This window comes from Chanos chanos, chromosome 9, assembly GCF_902362185.1.
Source record: "Chanos chanos chromosome 9, fChaCha1.1, whole genome shotgun sequence".
Taxonomy (NCBI): domain Eukaryota; kingdom Metazoa; phylum Chordata; class Actinopteri; order Gonorynchiformes; family Chanidae; genus Chanos; species Chanos chanos.
The window spans coordinates 9,669,870-9,688,774 of NC_044503.1; the positions used below are offsets into that span (position 1 = coordinate 9,669,870).

The 18,905-nt window shown below is 37.9% G+C and overlaps 2 protein-coding genes across 6 annotated transcripts; both read left to right on the forward strand.

Annotated features, from left to right (window-relative positions):
- Nucleotides 1-561: 561 nt before the first annotated feature.
- On the forward strand, nucleotides 562-10,626 carry LOC115820831 (uncharacterized). 5 transcript variants are annotated; one of them, XM_030784518.1, is made up of 25 exons: nucleotides 562-831; nucleotides 1,444-1,491; nucleotides 1,873-1,896; nucleotides 3,231-3,257; nucleotides 3,456-3,485; nucleotides 3,863-3,889; nucleotides 4,146-4,172; nucleotides 4,408-4,434; nucleotides 5,059-5,085; nucleotides 5,210-5,233; nucleotides 5,557-5,583; nucleotides 5,921-5,947; nucleotides 6,134-6,160; nucleotides 6,282-6,305; nucleotides 6,629-6,655; nucleotides 6,903-6,929; nucleotides 7,118-7,144; nucleotides 7,265-7,288; nucleotides 7,876-7,902; nucleotides 8,121-8,147; nucleotides 8,269-8,292; nucleotides 9,088-9,114; nucleotides 9,274-9,555; nucleotides 9,670-9,792; nucleotides 10,155-10,626. In XM_030784518.1, exons 1-25 carry the CDS (start codon nucleotides 783-785, stop codon nucleotides 10,223-10,225), a joined length of 1,101 nt encoding a protein of 366 aa, XP_030640378.1. In that variant the 5' UTR covers nucleotides 562-782; the 3' UTR covers nucleotides 10,226-10,626. The 5 variants fall into 5 exon arrangements, with proteins under 5 accessions (XP_030640378.1, XP_030640379.1, XP_030640382.1 ...); XM_030784519.1 differs by having other exon boundaries at nucleotides 3,459-3,485; XM_030784522.1 differs by lacking the exons at nucleotides 5,557-5,583; nucleotides 5,921-5,947; nucleotides 6,134-6,160; nucleotides 6,282-6,305.
- A 457-nt stretch (nucleotides 10,627-11,083) lies between these two features.
- pcsk1nl (proprotein convertase subtilisin/kexin type 1 inhibitor, like) lies at nucleotides 11,084-17,635 on the forward strand. Its single transcript, XM_030785159.1, has 3 exons — nucleotides 11,084-11,161; nucleotides 16,556-17,106; nucleotides 17,260-17,635. The coding sequence occupies exons 1-3, from the start codon at nucleotides 11,084-11,086 to the stop codon at nucleotides 17,633-17,635; spliced, it is 1,005 nt and encodes a 334-aa protein (XP_030641019.1).
- Nucleotides 17,636-18,905: the final 1,270 nt, after the last annotated feature.

Consider the following 18,905-nt stretch of genomic DNA (forward strand, 5'->3'; position numbering starts at 1 on the left):
CACTGTAACTGTCAATATCTACATGTGAACTCCCTGTGTTATTAATAAATGTGTTCTGTTATTCACCACCGTTGACAAGAGAAGATCTTGAGTGACTCTGATGACTGCTCCAACGGTAAATCAGGGTGAGACTTAAAGGAACCAGACATCCATAAAGGGTGCCATTGTTTAACGCTATTGATTCTCATTTTCTCAAATACTCAAGTGTGATGCCCCTTTTTTAAACATAGAAATGTATTCATGTTAAAATCAAATCAAGTCTAAAGCAGTTGTTACATCATAAGGAGCTAAAAGGTTGTTATTGTGTTCGCTGTGTTTGACACATTCAAGATGTTATTAAAAGTAACTCTCTAGCTGTAATACTGGTGATGCCTTTTTTTTCTTCGCAGCCGTAATACAACATTATCTGACAAGTTAATTGTACCTAAAGAAATGAAGCGCAGCTGCAAAATGTCTGTGCTGAAGTGAGGCAGGCATCTGTTGCGCAAGGATGAGGATGGGCCTTTTTCATATAAACACCCATTTGCTTGTTTAGAAAGCCTTGTCACAGTGTTACAGCATTCCAGTGGGAGAGAAAGATAAATTTCCTGGTCATATGACTGTGGAGAAGCCTGCATTATTTCGGCGTGTCATAAAGTGTGCTCGTATGAGCCGTCTAGGCTAGATTTAGGAAGTAACCGCAGTTTGTATCGCAGTACAAGAATCTTTACACTCATGACGCGCTAGCGCTAAAACTGGGCGACATTTCAAAAGTTTAGAGAGAACTTCGAGTACGTCACACAATGCGAAATCCGGCATATTTTTTAAAAGTAGTTCTTTGGTGTGCAGTTGGTAAGTAGCCTATTTGATTATTTAAGAACAAGATTTTGAATATCGTACAAAGATTGTTCATTCTAATGTGGAACTGGAAATATTTGTCCTATTTAAACAACTACTTTTGCCAGCAAAACTCTAAGATATCATTTGCGGGTGAGATCGCATTCGAAGTCATTTTAATGATTTATTCTGAAAACATTTGTTGTATTTGGTCATTCGCATTAAGCCATAAGTGCGTTTGACGTCGTTGCTTCATACCGGAGCAACGTCAGCTAAAAAAAAAAGTAGACACGTTAGAGCACCGTAGTATCACTTTTGTGTTAATCCTTAGTCTTACCGTCTAATGTTAAAAACTTTGCTGTAAAGATATATTCGATAGAATATACAGCTCCCTCTAATCTGTATAACAGTAGCCGAAACTTGTCCTGTGGGACGTCTTTTCAAAATAAAAGTTCAAAATAGAAATTCCTCAAGCATTGGGGAAAAAACCATATTATCACATTTAGATTGTGATGAAATGGACTGGGTAAACCTTCTCAGATTACACTCATTAAGCCACAGAAGAATTATGTTTTGCTTTAATACTAAATCCATTTTTGTGTCATTTCTAAAATCTCTCTTTTTCAGTTCGAGAGTCGTATGCATGGTACAATTATCAGCAGGGCTTGGAAACAAGTATGTAACAAAATTGCAGCTCTTGCAAATTCAAATACTGGTGATTTTACCTAAAATATGATCACTCGTTCAACATTCTGTACTACTCAGCTTAATTCCACTAGGCCACTTACATTCATAAACAGAGTCACCCTGCTGCTACAGAGACATTATGTTTGCCATTTTGCGTGACTGCAGACAGGGGCACTGCTAGAAATTTTGGGCCCCCCAAACCTATGATAATAATAATAATAATAATAATAATAATAATAACAGTGTTTTGTGAGGGCCCCTGGCAGTGGAATTGTCCTTGGAATTGTCCTAACCCCCTCCGCCCTTATTGTCGATTGTTTTCTCAAGGTCTGTTTTTTTTCTCTTTCTCTTTCTTTCTTCTTTTGACAGCCCCCTTACCGTATGCAACAGCAAGTAAGTGGAAGTTGCCTGGGAATCTTTGTTTATATTCCCCTATTTCTTACCACAGTGAAACAAGCTGCAGTGTCCATATAAGTTTTCAACACTTAAAATATGTCTTTTCTGTGTCTGTGTTGGTTATATTGTACTGATCATTTATTTTTATTTAGTCCCCTGAGAATATGGTATCCAGAGATAACATTAGACAGACAACAGAAAGCAAATAACAGACAACATGAAGTACTATGTACAAAATTACAAAAGTATACAAAGTTTTAAGAATGTTGAAGCTCAGTTCAAATGATAAGTACAACAAAAAGTAATATCACACATTTTACGCATTTTATATTTTCAAATGTAAAAATGTTTGCTTGAGATAGATATATCATATTATTTAAACTTGTTAAAAAGGAAAATCAAATCCAGGGAGAGATGTCCATTTAAAATGTAATGCAGGAATTTCAGGGGTTCCTCATTTTTGCTCAGAATGTTTCTCAACTTTTTGTGTGAGCCTTTTTTTGAGCCATCCTGTTTTGTCTGAGGTTTTAGCACACTAAACCACAAACTACAGAAAACTGAAACTGAGAGCAAAGAACCAACCTATACATGTACTGATGTGTTTGTGCATCTGTTCTGTAAGATGCTGCAATAGCACCACCTGAAACATTCATAATTTCCTAACTCTCACTTAGGTAGGAGTTTTCCAAAGACAGGTCAATGAGACTCCTCTCTTGCTCTCAGTTGTAATTAAGTGTTTATTGGAACACACCCGGGCAAACTAGACCGTCAGACTTGGCCAGGGTCAAGGTTAGCTGGTAATGATGTGCAGATTCATGAACTTGTCTCTTTTTTTTAACCTCTGTAGAGGTTTTTGTTTTGTTTTTCTGGTAGCAATCCAGAGATCTTGGTATTTTTGTTCATATTATGATACTGTGTGTAGTAAAATCATACTCACGTTTTTGAACTTTTCATAAGGCATTCTTAAAGGCACAATTAAGCAATAAAATGTGTTTCTGGCTGAAATAGATTTGAATTATGACTTGCCTGTGATATTTCTCTTATACTTATGCTGCACTATGTACTTTATCATGGAATTTTCTAGGATTATTCTAATACATGAATCTAGTATCTTATCAGATAGGACACACATCTGATGATATTCCATTAAACAAAACCTGAGTATGTTACCTTTCAGACAGGAGATGGTATTGTACTATGTCAAGTGACTTCTTAGCTCTTCTGACACTGTTAGCTCTACCATTATCAGAATATCCCTGATTCATGAATATTTAGGCTAAATTGCATTCGTAAACAATTGCACCAGAATAACTAATTATATGCTTTCTCAGCTCCACCACCAAACTCGGACACCACATGTATGTGTTGTTTTCTTCTTTTCTTTCTGTCTTTTTTAAGTAAATAGCACAGTTCAATATTATATATCATCATAAAAGCCATGTAATGTATAATTCTGTTTGGTGCTATACAGCCATTTAGCTCAGATTTTTCCATGAACTGTCTAGCACTTTTAACAAAAGCATTACCTTTTTAACAAAAGCATTGTCTTTTTTTAGTAGTTAACCAGCCATACTGGTGGAGTAAGGGTAAGTTAAATTCTCCCCACTTATTCATGTTTTATGCATTTGTTTGAGCTTATACATGTATGGGGACATATTCCTGTTGAATAAATTAAATGGATGTGGTTTGTTCATTACAGTTAACTGCTGGTTTAGTAGAAAATAAACAAATTTTGAAAATGAATGTTGACCTGAAAAGTGTAAAATACAGACTTAAAATACAGACAGAGTACGAGAATTCGACTGTTCGAAGAATTTCAACTAATACCCTTATTGCGGCTAAAGAACTAAGGCTATGACACATGGATGGCGTTTCATTTCCCTTTTTGAAGATTCGTGTCTAACCATAGGAAAGGTTTTTGTATTCATACACATCATAACGTCCCTGTGTTTTTGTCTTTTAGATGATGGCCAATACGGATGGACGACTAGTGAGTTGTAAACTATATGTGTATTTTTATATATTCATGACACAATGCCATACATTATGGTATTATCTGTTTTTTCAAAGAAGTGGCAAAAAAAATCTTATTTTTAAGAATCTTTGTTTTACTCAACAGACAGAAGTGCCAAGTGACTGTCAGCATTTTAAATGAATATTTTATTGTCAAATATATGTAACGCTAATATAAATGAATGACTAATTTAAGAGTTTTTGGAGAATGATTAATTATGTGTTCTTTTCAGCTCCACCATCTGACTGGAACACCACATGTATGTGTCATTCTTTCTTTTTTAACTAAAAAATGCAAATCAATACTGTCACTATTATTTCAAATGTAATTTCATTTGAATTCTGTCCATCACCATAGTGCAATGCATATATATACATATATATATACATGTATTTCTGTGTATATAGTGCTTATATATTTCTTTATTTTTGTACTGTATATGAGACATATTTGTGGACACATTTGTGGACTTTTTTTTTGTCTTTTTTTCCCAGCTGAGCGACCATATTGGCTGAGACCCAGTAAGTTCATTTCTCAGTGTAGTCTAAATCTAGCCAGTCTGGTTTGACAAAAATGTATTTGTCCTTCTCCCTTCTCTCTGTCTCCCTTGGGAATCTGTGCATCACCACTGATTAATGTCTGTATGTTTATATGACTTTCTGAAGCTCAGCAGCTATACTGGATGAAACCCACTGAGGACAATTCTCCTTTTTAAATTCATGTGAAAAACAGTGCCATTATGAATATACGTTAAAGGACAGTATTAACTAGTGTTTAGAGTTAAATATTTAAAACAATGTTTATATGAGGAGCATGCACCGAGACATTGCAAAGAAATGTATGTGTATATGTGTAAATTTGTATGCGTAAATATATGTGTATTTGTATATGTAAATTTGTATATGTAAATTTGTATGTTTTTTCATCCCAAGAGCCCTACTGGTTGAGAACCAGTGAGTGCAGTTCTCTTTCAAATGCTAGATTCAAATACAAGACAGTGTTATAGTGAATGTTTTTTAAAGAACATCATGGATGTTTTTTTAGCTATTTTACAAACTTTAATTATGTGAGGAGAGGAACAGAGACATTGCAAAGAAACGTTTGAGTGATTTAGAATCTGAAGTTTTTTATTTTTTCCCTCTTAGCTGAATCTCCATCCTGGAGGAGACCCTGTAAGCTCCATTTTTTCCCCCTACACATTTACAAATAAGACTTGTCTTGGATATATTTTTTAGTGTGAAAATATTTCTGGCTGTTACATTAAAAATGTATGTGGTCTCTTCATTGTCTTTTCAGATCGGCGATATGGCTGGGGTCCAAGTAAGTCCAGTTTTCTTTTTCACATTAACAAAGAAAAAGGTGTGCTGATTTATTTCTTATTTATGTACTGTATATGAGACATATTTGTGGGCACATGCATATTTGGGATATTTCCAGCACAAAGTGTCATTTCCGTAACCGTTAGAATTGATTGTGCTGTGAGTTGTGTTCAGTATTGTGTAGCATATGCTGTTAGTCTGTACTCTTGTGTTTATTTCATTTACAAAAGAAACCACTCTGAGGTACGGGCTGAAGTGTACATCAGCTTTATTAAATCATTATACTGTGTGCAACTCATACCTTTGTTCTGTCTTTTCTTCCAGCTGAGCAACCATACTGGATGAGACCTAGTGAGTCCATTTCTCAGTGTAGTCTAAATCTAGCCGGACTGGTATGACAAAAATATATTCTTCTTTGCTTTATTTGGGAGTCTGTTCAACATCGCTGATTGATATCTGTATGGCGGTATGTGTTTTGCAGCTCAGCAGCCATAATTTTTATGTGTAAATGCGTAAATTTGTATGTGTAATTATGTAAGATGATATGTGTAAATGTGTACATCTGTATGTGTAAATGTGTACATCTGTATGTGTAAATGAATGTGTATTTGTAAGTGTAAATGTGTTTATTCATATGTGTATGTTTAAGTGTAAATTTGTATGTGTGAATCTGTATGTGTTTTTTCAGCCCGAGAGTCGTACTGGATGAGAACCAGTGAGTACAATTCTCTTTGTTAAATTCAAATGCAAGACAGTGTTATAGTGGATGCTTTTTAAAGAACATCATGGATGTTTTTTAGCTATTTTACAAACTGTAATTATGTGAGGAGAGGATCAGAAACATTGCAAAGAAACGTTTGAGTGATTTAGAATCTGAAGTTTTTTATTTTTTCCCTCTTAGCTGAATCTCCATACTGGAGGAGACCCTGTAAGCTCCATTTTCCCCCCTACACATTTACAAATAAGACTTGTCTTGGATATATTTTAGTGTGAAAATAGTTCTGGCTATTACATTAAAAATGTATGTTGTCTCTTCATTGTCTTTTCAGATCGGCGATATGGCTGGGGTCCAAGTAAGTCCAGTTTTCTTTTTCACATTAACAAAGAAAAAGGTGTGCTGATTTATTTCTTATTTATGTACTGTATATGAGACATACTTGTGGGCACATGCATATTTGGGATATTTCCAGCACAAAGTGTCATTTCCGTAACCGTTAGAATTGATTGTGCTGTGAGTTGTGTTCAATATTGTGTAGCATATGCTGTTAGTCTGTACTCTTGTGTTGATTTCATTTACAAAAGAAACCAGTCAGTGGTAAGGGCTGAAGTGTACATCAGCTTTATTAAATCATTATACTGTGTGCAACTCATACCTTTCTTCTGTCCTTTCTTCCAGCTGAGCGACCATACTGGATGAGACCTAGTGAGTCCATTTCTCAGTGTAGTCTAAATCTAGCTGGACTGGTATGACAAAAATATATTCTTCTTTGCTTTATTTGGGAGTCTGTTCAACATCGCTGACTGATATCTGTACGGCGGTATGTGTTTTGCAGCTCAGCAGCCATAATTTGTATGTGTAAATGTGTAAATTTGTATGTGTAATTATGTAAGATGGTATGTGTAAGTAAATGTGTAAATTTGTAAGTGTAAATCTGTATGTGTTTTTTCAGCCCGAGAGTCGTACTGGATGACACCCAGTGAGTACAATTCTCTTTGTTAAATTCAAATGTAAGACAGTGTTATAGTGGATGTTTTTTAAAGAACATCATGGATGTTTTTTAGCTATTTTACAAACTGTAATTATGTGAGGAGAGGATCAGAAATATTGCAAAGAAATGTTTGAGTGATTTAGAATCTGAAGTTTGTTTGTTTTTTTCCCTCTTAGCTGAATCTCCATACTGGAGGAGACCCTGTAAGCTCCATTTCTTTCCCACACATTTACAAATAAGACTTGTCTTGGATATATTTTAGTGTGAAAATAGTTCTGGCTGTTACATTAAAAATGTATGTGGTCTCTTCATTGTCTTTTCAGATCGGCGATATGGCTGGGGTCCAAGTAAGTCCAGTTTTCTTTTTCACATTAACAAAGAAAAAGGTGTGCTTATGTTTCTCTTTATTTATGTATTGTATATGAGACATATTTGTGGGCACATGCATATTTGGGATATTTCCAGCACAAAGCGTCATTTCCATAACCGTTGTAATTGATTGTGCTGTGAGTTGTGTTCAGTATCCAGCTGAGCGACCATACTGGATGAGACCTAGTGAGTCCATTTTTAACTCAGGATGATCTTAATCTAATTGGATTGGTTTGAAAAAAATATATTCTTCTTTGCTTTATTTTGGACTCTGGACAGTATCTCTGATTAATATCTATATGACTGTTTTTGTAGCTGAACAGTTGAAATTTGTATATGTAAATGTGTGAATTTGCATGTGTCAATATGTAAATTGGCATGTACAAGTGTACAAATTTGTACATGTGCATGTGTAAATTAGTATATGTAACCGTATGTGTATTTCCATGCACAAACATGTAAATGTGCATGTGTAAATGTATGTGTATTTTCATGTGTAAATGTGTAAATTTGTAGGTGTAAATGTGTAAATTTGTATATGTAAATTTGTATGTGTTTTGTTCAGCCCAACAGCCCTACTGGATGAGACCCAGTGAGTACAGTTCTCTTTGTTAAATTCAAACGCAAGACCGTGTCCAAGTGGATGCTTTCCAGAGAGCATCATAAATGGAATCTTATTTAGGAAATAAGATATTTTGGAAAAAAGATATTTTGAAAAAAAAGCAGTTATATGAACAGAGAAGCAGAGACCTTGCAAAGAAATGTTTGAGTGTTTTAGGATCTAAAGTTTTGTATTTTTGTCCTCCTTAGCTGAATCTCCATACTGGAGGAGACCCTGTAAGCTCCATTTTTTTCCCTACACATTTACAAATAAGACTTGTCATGGATATATTTTAGTGTGAAAATAGTTCTGGGTTTTGCATTAAAAGCGTATGTGGTCTCTTCATTGTCTTTTCAGATCGACGAAACTGGTGGGATCCTAGTAAGTCCATTTTTCTTTTTCACATTAACAAAGAAAAAGTTGTGCTTATGTATTTCTTTTTTTTTTTTGTATTGTATATGAGACATAGTTGTGGACAAGATCTCAAGTGTACATCAGCCTTAATACATCGTTGTACAGCATGCAGCCCAGTTGTAACAGGATTTAGACTAATTTTAAAAAAATCTAGTATGTAACCTATTCAAATTAACAGTTAATTTTTTTAAACTATCAGAGCATGCTCTAAAGTGATAACTGATGAGGATGTTAAATGCATTGTCACTGGGAAATGATTCTTGTCAGTGTTTGCGTCAGTTTTGTTCTTCTAAATTGTAACATCATATTGAATTGCCTAACACCACTAAATTGCATATACAAATGAACAATCTATCCATTATCACTAAAAGTTTTATAAACATTCGCTAGACAACATTTGTAATGTGTCCTAGCTCAGTAGCTAGGCAACATTTGTATGAGATGGACAGTGTAAAAGTTGAGACTTTAATGTATAAAACCTGTTTATTATTCTTCAACAGCCAGATGGCAGCACTACACACAAAAAGAGTGAAAGCTTAATGTCTGCTCTTATTATTTTAAGATGCAATAAACATGATGCATAGAATATAAGATGCATAGAATATAATAGACCAGAAACAGTACATTACATAAGCAGCCTGAGAAATGATATGAAGTCAGTATTAGTGATATGTTACTGATATGTCTGAATAACTGATTGTTTTTTGTTGTTTTGTTTTGTTTTGTTTTGTTTTGTTTTGTTTTGTTTTGTTTTGTTAACAGCCCCGACACCTTATTGGCAAGCCCCACGTAAGTTAATAAAATAAGGGTTTATATATATATATATATATATATATATATATATATATATATATATATATATATATATATATGTATATCCCATTTTAGCATCTTTATACCAATTGAAAAGACTATGACTTACAGACTAAATCTCCTTTTCCATTTTAGATATCCCAAAGCCAAGCATTCATGTGTACAGGCAAGTGGAGAGTGAGAAAAAAGTGGTGGTTGCATGCACCTACCTAAAGAAGACTATGCAAAGCCATTTCCAGCTGTCGGTGAAGGGAGCATACAGCCATACCTATAGAGACCCAGAATGCCTGTCGGGGATGGTGTGTCTCTTCAATGTTACCGTGCTTCCTCCTGTTTCTTTCACTTGTGTCCACAAAATGACTGTGTCAGGAAGCTCAGTGGATGTGACCAGTGAGCCTTACACATACACTCAGGAGGGTAAGAATCAATGGATGAGTTATTTTTAGCATACACATACATAAATACATATGTGCATATATGTGTGTGTGTGTTGTATACATACGTATGGGTTGTGTTTTCTTCCTTGTGCAGTTGTGAAACAGCACACACTATCAGGGTCTGTGTACTACCAAGGTTTTTCAGTCTTCATTGGCCTCGGACTTTTAATTATGATAACGGTGGTGATCGTGACAACACTGAAGAGCCGACGGAAGGGTAACCAAAGCTTTTGTTCTTTACCTGTATTGGAGTCTAAAGTTTGATTAACTTGATAATGTTACCTATCTTAAGTCAACATAAATTTTTTGCGTCACGAAAATTAATTCCTTTGTTTGTCAAAATTCGAGCCAATAATAAATATTTTAATTACAAAATTTAATGAGATTTCACATTTACACGTAGGCCTCTTTGTGAACCATGTGCCAGTTTACTCATTAATTCACCTTCAACAAAATGAGATGTGAAGAGAGACTGAAAAGCCTTTCATGTAACAGAAGAGAAATAACAAATGCCTTTTTAACTTGCACTGTAAGAAACAATACAGTTCACCCATCACCATGTTAATGTCTTTCCATTAGATTCCCCCAAAAAAGCTGAGATGAACTGCTATGAGGAAGCTTTGACCAAACCCTTGAATGAAGTGGAATAAGTTTGGTAAAAATGGTTAATCTGCATGTCTGCTAATTCAACGGTCACATTATTGATCTTTAATGAGGATTTATCCACACAACGTCACAGTTTTTTCATGGAAAATAATCAAATATTGTACATGTGGATGTACCTTAGATTGTGGTGTTGCTTTAGATGTCACTATAGATTTGAGGATTGTTTGCCATTGAACTGTAGATTAATAAGAAATCATTTCATTGGTTGATTTGAGCTTTATAGAAGTCTTTTGTTTGGGATTTTTGTGTTTCTTTTACATTTTTTCATTTGCTTCTTACATTGATTTTAACATCTTTTTTTAAAAAGTTCTTTCCATCATAATGTCATAATCAGAACAATGACATAAATATACATGCACAATATTAAATTCTTCATGTTTCCTTTGTGGCGTTGCTTGTATTCATTCTGTGTCTTTCCATTTATGGTTTTCAGTTACACATAGTTCAGCATGAGTCTGTCTTAAATTACAAACATTTGCTACACCACTGTCTGGCATCATATTTCCATACCTCCTTGCTTGCATTTGTTTTTACCTACAATATCTCTACATCATGTAAACACAGATCACCAAATCTCATCTCTCTTCCACCCACCCACTCATGCTGCCTCATGTCCCTCTCACGAGAAGAAAATTCTTCCCTCCCTCCTTTCCTCCCTCCCTCCCTCCCTCCCTCTCTCCCTCCCTCCCTGCCAGCCTCTCTCTCCCTCCCTCCCTGCCAGCCTCTCTCCCTTTCTCTCTCCCTCCCTCCCTCTCTCTCCAGCTAGATCTCTCCATCTGTGAGTCTGCATTCAGTAGCAGTGTGCTTGTCTGTGCAAGGGCAGCTTCATTCTTGTCTCCAGGATGTCGGGCCCTCTATCCAACGCTGTTCTTCTCCTCCTGTCTTTTGCCCTGCTTCATACTCAGTATCTGGAGGCTAAGGTAACACACACACACACAAACACATGCGTTTACCATGTTACGTGTTTCATCTCATCTGTTTTCATTACATTTTGCTGATGTTGTATTTAACATGACAGTGAGGAATTGGGCGAAACCAGTGAGCAGATGTCGGTATTGCTTTGACAGGATTAATAGCACGTATGACATGACTCATCATAAATAACTACTTCAGATGTTGGAAACAGAACTAAATTGAGATTTTTTTTAACATTTCTTTTTGACAATGAGCAATGAAGTTACAGTTGTTTCTCTGCCAGTCTGTTAATTATTGATTGCTAATTTTGCACTTTAATTTTGAGACATATAGCATATATATGTATACTCTACACGTTGGTAAGATATAATATATTTGGTTTTGCATTTATACGTATATTCTGCAAATAAGTTGATTGGAGAGTCACAATGATTTGAAAATACGTACATGAATGTTCTAGTAATGACTACGCTGTCAGAAAAGAGGAAGACAGAGATCTCAAAAAGGGAGGGTTAAATTTTGCAAGGTGAATTCACCAAAATAGGTGAGAGGGCTTAAGGTGAGTTGTACTCATTGTTGCCAAGTAACCAGAGAGGGTATAACATCATGACACAGATACCCAATCAAAAAATCTTAATGAAATTTGATCTTTGTGGAAATGGGGTTGGCTAATTAATCACTGGAGACCAAACACAGCGGGCAAACACAAAATCACAAATTAAAATCTAATCATTTTATCAGGAAGACTCCAGATATAGCGGGAGTTGGTTATTTATCTTAGAGAGACAGAAGATCCGGCGTGCGCTGTTTGTAAAGGGTATTTTTAGACCTTTGACCATGTGAAGTCAGATCACATCAGAAGGTCGCAAATGCTCTCCTGTCGTGTGGAGTGGCTGCGTTTACTCTGTGGGGGGAAGCTTATTTGTTGACTGTGTCTATTATTGTTCTATTTCTTCTTGGTCCTCCAAATCAGTTCAGACCGTCCCTGTTGCCATGGTTCCTGGCTGCAGAATATGTGATAAATTCAACCACATATTTCATTCAAAGGTTTTTTTCTATGACAAAATATTCAACGGCATATAAGATACAGGAAAACATGTAATCTTCACATGAAATTTGCAATCATTTATTAGCTATATCAGATTATGAAGATTCAAAGTGGTGAGAATTACATAAACTGAACATTTAATTCCTTTTTGAATGAAATAATGTGCTTTGAATGTCATATTTGCAAGGTTAAGAGAATCCTATAGAAGTGTAACACTACGAAATGAATAGAAATACATGATACATGAGTTACCACCTGAAATATGCTCAAGACTATAGGTCTATTTGAACGTTACGTGATCATAAACAACCAATCAAAACCTTAACCAAGCTGAGCCATACCCCTGTGGGACTACATGACATTTCTTGTAGATGTATTGAAATTTAGTGTGTCTACACCCCAGGACATAGGCATTACACATGGGTCCATCAAGTGAAGTGTCAGCCTGTTATTACATTTAGATGTTTATTTAGTCCCCTTGGAGGAATATAGCAGTGGTAGTCTGATTGGAAATGCACAGATGTTGGATTCTTTCATCAAACTGTTTGTGACTTCAGTGCATAAACATACTGCGAGATGAGTTCAGTGATGTAGATAAAATTATCATTAATGTAAAATGCTTAATGAGGCGGAAAATAAATATGTTTTGCTGATAGCCTTGATGGTTTTCATCCTCTTGGTAGTGTATGAATGGAAATTCTGAGACAAGAGGAGCAGTCGTGACTCAACTTGCTATAATGTTCTCCAGGGTTGCAACTAATTCAGGCTATAGCGGTGCAATGAGACTGCATTTTCAGTACCATGGACAGTGTTCAGAGAAACACATCAGCAACAGACAACATTAACAGAGGATACTGCTTAAGTGTTTTTTGTTTGGTTTTGTTTTGGGGGTTTTTTTTATGAGTGATGTTTGTGGTTTTTTGGGGGTTTTTTTAGTCTACAAAAACAGATTTTATAACATAAGGTTGAATGGAATCAATAAGAACAGCCGCACAATCTAATTAGCTGAAAGCATTCTGCTGGGAGGTCAGGAGGTACGCTGTCATGGCAACTGGTTTCAGTGGGTACAATTGGTTTCTTCATAGAGGCCAAGCACAAACAGACACACACTCACACACTAACAGAATGAGAGAGAGAGAGAGAGAGAGAGAGAGAGAGAGAGAGAGAGATTGAGATTATAATTTCATTAGAAATCTGCTTCAAAGTGCCATTCCAAAGTGTCTCGTTCATCCCTAAATGTACATTTTGTGTATTTGTGAAACTGATGCTCTCTCCAGTGAGAGGGATTAATGTTTTAGAGGTAATTCCTTTGTGCATGTATTACTTTTTCATATACACAACGGACAATTTGGTAAGACATTACAAGTCTGTTGCTGCAGATGGTTAAATGTTTGAATTCTACAAGAATCCCCACAAAAAACATTTTTGTTAAGAGAGGAATGCCAGGACAACACAATATTCTTTGCAGCTGAACACATTTATCTGATGGTCTCAAATGCAAAGTGGATATGCACTACAGGACATCTAACGAAACATACATTGTCACCAACGACGTGAAAAACCACGCTTCAGCTCTGCTGATCATTTGTGTTATGGATGTTAGGATACACCCGCACACACACACACAGTAACACACATGGACACACATTTTTTGGAGCAGCAAAGACGTCATAATGCACCAGGGTGACTCACCGGCGTGCCGTCTCGTCCAGGGCTCGGCGGAATCCCACGCTCACTCTCCTACAAACGTCATTCACCTCCATCCATTATTAATCATTACTCTTACAGCACTGTTTGGGAGCCCATCTGTTTGATTAAAGTGCTTTGCACTGATAATATCAGACAATGCAACATTTCAGTGACATGTCTGTGGCTAATGCCTCTGTGGTTGATATTGTTGTTCTCCACATTTGAACTAACGATAGTCTGGGTTCCTTTGGACTGAAATATTGTTCAGTATCATAACTCAAAAGAAGCTATTGCTAGATGTCAGATTCTTAGGTTATATACTTAATATTCCATCTGGTTTACAAGGAATTTAACTTTTTCTTGTGAGTGAGTGTAATGTTTACTGAGAAAAAAAAAGAGCGCTGTATGGTATTGTCTGAACCGTCAAGATGCTGAGTAAACGTCCCCCTCCAAGCCTTGTAGGCCATTTTCATAGAAATTTGACGTACTCTTGTGAAGATGATTAAACAGCAAAAGTCTTGACAGTTATGATATGTTATCTATGATGGGATTCATATCTATAATCGATGGCCTGTTCTCGGCTGGAGCGGCAATATTGGATTCTGCTGCCTCAGGCAACTGAAAACAGGCCAGCATCTGCTAATGTATCTGACAAGATGTCTGGAGATGCTTACTGCGCTGAAACAGGTGATTTGAGGACAAGAAGATTTTAAATCCCTTTCTAACTCGTTCCTTTGTCGGGACCGTCCTGTCCTTCAGCTCTCTCGTATTATCGTTCACGCTAACGGCCGACCTCAACCCCTTCACCCTCCCGAGGGGAGTCTCCTTCTTGCTTCATATCTGTTACGTCACCTTCACTTTTCACAAAGTCTCTCAGAAGCAACCTCTCTTTTCAAATTCAGTGTGTTTTTTAATGTGACTGTCTTTGCTCGAAGCTTGAATTACATTGAGCACTTCGCACACCAGTCACATCCTCACAAGCATAATGAGCTGACTGTCTGCCGGTGCATTCATTCAGTGACACAAACACAATCAAATCTCAGAGCTGGATATTGTAGTAGAGATAATGACTGTCTGTCTTGCAAATGCCAGTGTTTTTAAAGTGTCTCGATCATTTTACATTTACGTTTTCTCAGCTAGCGTTTCGAGTCCTTTACATTGTTGTTTGACATTCATAAAAGAATCGCAGGGCGGCGTTTGACTTTTTCCTGTGGAAAGCGTGTTGCGAGTAAGAGCGATGTTGAGGGCGAGGAGTCAGATTGTGGCTCAGTGGGACGCTGTTCGCTTTGGGGGGAGGAAAAAAACCCTCTGCGGAAGACGTAGGCAGATGTGAGATGAATGTTTGTGAATAACACAGATTTTCAGCACTGACACATGCACACACGCGCACTTCTGATTCACCACGGAGGGGAAGGTGTGAGAAAAATAGGACGAGCAAAAGGAAAAGAAAACATTTTATTAATTCTTCTTCCGATTAAAATGACAGAATTCTCAAATCAGTTTGAGATTTCAGATTAGCGTGTGTTCTTTCTCACTCCACAGGAGATCGTATTGTTTGTGTGTGTGAATGTTTGTCTGTGTATGACCACAGTTCATCTCCTATAACAAACACTCAGAATCCCAAAAACCTGCATTTTTAATGTCACACGTCATCCTTGCCAAATACGAGGGTTCTCTAAACCCTGTTTAATCTGGCACTCAGAGGTTTAGATTGTCATCATTTTAAATGGAATTTGAAAAATCCACGTTATAATCCAGAGTTAATGAAATTCTAAAAAAGTCATATGTTTGGTCTGACTATCCAGGGATTGAACAGAAATATAAACACTCAAATGATGGAAGGACAAGGCAAATGTCTGCTCATGCTTTTTATTATTAATAACATGCTAAATGCATCCAGGATCTCTTTAGTCCCATCATAATAAATGATTAATTACACTGCTATCACCTCTATATATATACCACAAGTTACGATTAAATACTCCATTTGGAGCACTACGATACACATAGTGCCAGGAAATTACAAACCCATATACAAGACCATATCATTTTCAGGGAAGCTTCTTGCCGTGTAATTTTCTCTTTCTGAAAACACTGTGTCTTCTGAAGAAGAGCAGGAGTAGTATCCTTAAGCTGGGCTCCCTGCTGCCAGATGAATGAAGCGAGAAAATGAATGGTCACTTTTTACTGCAGACAATGGGACTCTCTTATCACATTCAATACATGTTGTTTCTGATGAAAACCAATTTGAGTGTGTGAGGCACCATTGTCCTGCCATTCAAATGGATATGCACGGATTTGCTGTCGAGTGTCTGATTTATTCTCTGTGAATGAAGGGTCATCTTAGATCAAATTCATCAGGCTGCCAAGCAAGAAGTCCAACCCTTCTGTCATCACTGAGTAAGGAAATATGACAGTGCATGCCAGATGAAATGCTCTTCTTTCTGCTGCTGGCAAAAGTTCTAGAAAAACATCATCATGACTGCTGAGATTGGTGATACGTGAAAAAGTTCCAGATGTTCCATTGAGTTTTGCACATCCATAAACACAATTATTTTAGTTGTGCTCATAACACAATACTTAGAGCATGTTGCAGACTGATCATCTTACAGTCAAAATATGCGACAACTATGAATGTTCTGTCTTTTTCCCCTCCCTTCAGCCTCTCTCTGCAGTCCATGGTAACATCCGAAGTCTTGACAGCACAGGTGGGGCGGTGCGTCTCCGTCGAGACCTCCGTGACTCACTGCCTTACGAGGCCCAGATGATGTCATATCCAGCAGCGGCCGACCTGAAGGGGCGAGCCAACGAGCTCTACTACCAACCAGAGGCCTGGAAACTGCAAGGGTTAGGCCAGGCCCTTCAGCAAATGGTGGAGAACGACCAAAGGCAGGAACAGGAGGCTGCATATCTTGCTGGTCTGCTACGTCTCTTGAGCGAGGCAGAAGCTAACGGACAGGTCAGGCAAGACGAAGAGGAAGAGGAAGATGAGGCTGGGGACTTCCAGGGGCCCTACCCTCCTGACTATGACGAGACAGACCAGGGCATGAGCATGGCCAAGCCCCAAGCTCCATGGCAGGGCCTGTTGGACCCTCAGCTGACCCAGGCCCTTCTAAACCGTTACAGGCAAGAAAGGCTGCTCCAGGCTGGACTGGGCACAACAACCAACAGGATCCCAGAGCGAGATCAGGACAGAGACCAGGAGGTACTCAGGTGAGGAGAGATGGGATTCTGGCATTTCTCATTTGCCAGGACCATTGATCTTCCGATGTTGTTGTTTTTTTTTTTCTGTACTACTCTTGAAATATCCAGTCATATGTCATTTTAAATGTCCGCATTAATACTGTGGTTTCATGCGATACTCAGGTTGCTTGTCGAGAAGATTCTGTCCGGTCTGTCATCGGGTAACTCCGGTAACCCCTCCAGTCGGCGGGCGAAACGTGATCTGGGGTCAGTAAGCGGAGGAAGAGGAGGGGTCACCGTGCTGAAACGCGCCCGTCGCTCCCTGGACCCCGTTCAGCCTCCTTCCCCCAGTGCCGAGGCCTCACTGCTACGGGTGAAGAGGCTAGGCGACGACGAGGATGACGTCGGAGAGAACAACCGAGCGCCACATGCCGGCCTGCAGAGGATGAAGCGCATAGATACCGAATTGCCACCCCCGACACACAGCCGCAAACGAAGAGCCGTGATCTACGACCCCAAACTGATCGCTCAACACATCTTGCAATATTTGCCCGCGTAGAGACCGACAAGGAAAGAGGGGAGAGCTGGTTGTAGTCGGGGCTTGCCAAACTTCACATGCTTATACGTAAAAATGTCAGCACCCGCCGCCAACTGCTTATGGCTTTGTCCAGACTTTACCGCTTAGCAAGACACAAATACGATTATTCTGTTTAAAGGCCGATATGTATCACAAATATATACCAAACGTACTTCAGACATTTTGTAATCGTCATAGTCAGTTTCTACTGGACATTAATCTGATTTTCAGTTATGCAGAAATCGATGGTTGAGAAATTGAGCACGTGAATTTGTTTGAGTCCCGGCAGTTTATTGTGGGTTACTCTGAAGAACCTTGACCCCGCCCCTCCTTTCAGCATTCGAAATGTCAACCTTGCACAATCTTGTCCTGTTTGAACAATTAATCAGTTTTCAATCAATCTGTTTTCAACATTAAAGGATTAGCCAAAATCTGTGTGAAACAAAAATTCACTTCAGCTTTGTCCTTCTAATACTATTAACCCAAAGAATGTGGACTAAATCCCCCATTCAGTTCTATCTGATGCAGTACTACTAATGTAAATTACAGATGGATTATGCAGTAGAAAATCATATGAGTGCACACTATAATCATAAAGGCTGTGCTACAAACCAAAGCTTGTATCGGAGAGAGAAAGGGAGAGAGAGGGAGGGATGGTGGGAGTTGCTTTCTCTGCTGTGTGCTGAACTGTTGTCGTGTTCAGTGCAGACTAAACACACTCCAGGCTAAAAAAGGTCCCGAATCCGTGAGCTCCTCCCTAAGGAGACTAGCATTACTCAGCCAGAAGCCTTTTTATCGACCTCCTTCCTTCAGTCAGTCGACGCAGGGTTCCAAGCGATCCAACACACACATCAACTCCCCCAGCCACACATCTCCATATGTCCCTCCCCCTATCTATACATAATACATCATTATAAGACTACTCTTCATTTCATTACAATCCATTTCACATACCACAGGCAACGGAGCCTTGAGAAAGAGATATTGTAATCAAATATACACTGCAAAAAAAAAAAAAGGTATAGGATTTTTTTATTGTTCACAGTACACACATGACAGAATTGGCACTGAGAGAACTTCATGTCTGAATGACGGCACATCAGTCCACACAAGTAAAAAGTTCACAGATAACAGATACCGGGAATCTGTTTGGCAGCACTTGTAGACAGAGACCATGATTTATTTTTTTTTTTTTAACATTCATGTCATGCATGCAGATACAACAGGGAGAAGAGGGTTCTATCAGGTCTGC

Bases quoted from the DNA above. Each gene is read 5' to 3' on its own strand.
- LOC115820831 (XM_030784518.1), top strand. From the start codon at position 783: ATGCGAAATCCGGCATATTTTTTAAAAGTAGTTCTTTGGTGTGCAGTT. The intron at 8,293-9,087 runs GTAAGTCCATTT...TTTTGTTAACAG, and splicing joins ACGAAACTGGTGGGATCCTA to CCCCGACACCTTATTGGCAA. The intron at 9,556-9,669 runs GTAAGAATCAAT...TTCCTTGTGCAG, and splicing joins TTACACATACACTCAGGAGG to TTGTGAAACAGCACACACTA.
- pcsk1nl (XM_030785159.1), top strand. From the start codon at position 11,084: ATGTCGGGCCCTCTATCCAACGCTGTTCTTCTCCTCCTGTCTTTTGCC. The intron at 11,162-16,555 runs GTAACACACACA...CCCTCCCTTCAG, and splicing joins CTCAGTATCTGGAGGCTAAG to CCTCTCTCTGCAGTCCATGG. The intron at 17,107-17,259 runs GTGAGGAGAGAT...TGCGATACTCAG, and splicing joins AGAGACCAGGAGGTACTCAG to GTTGCTTGTCGAGAAGATTC.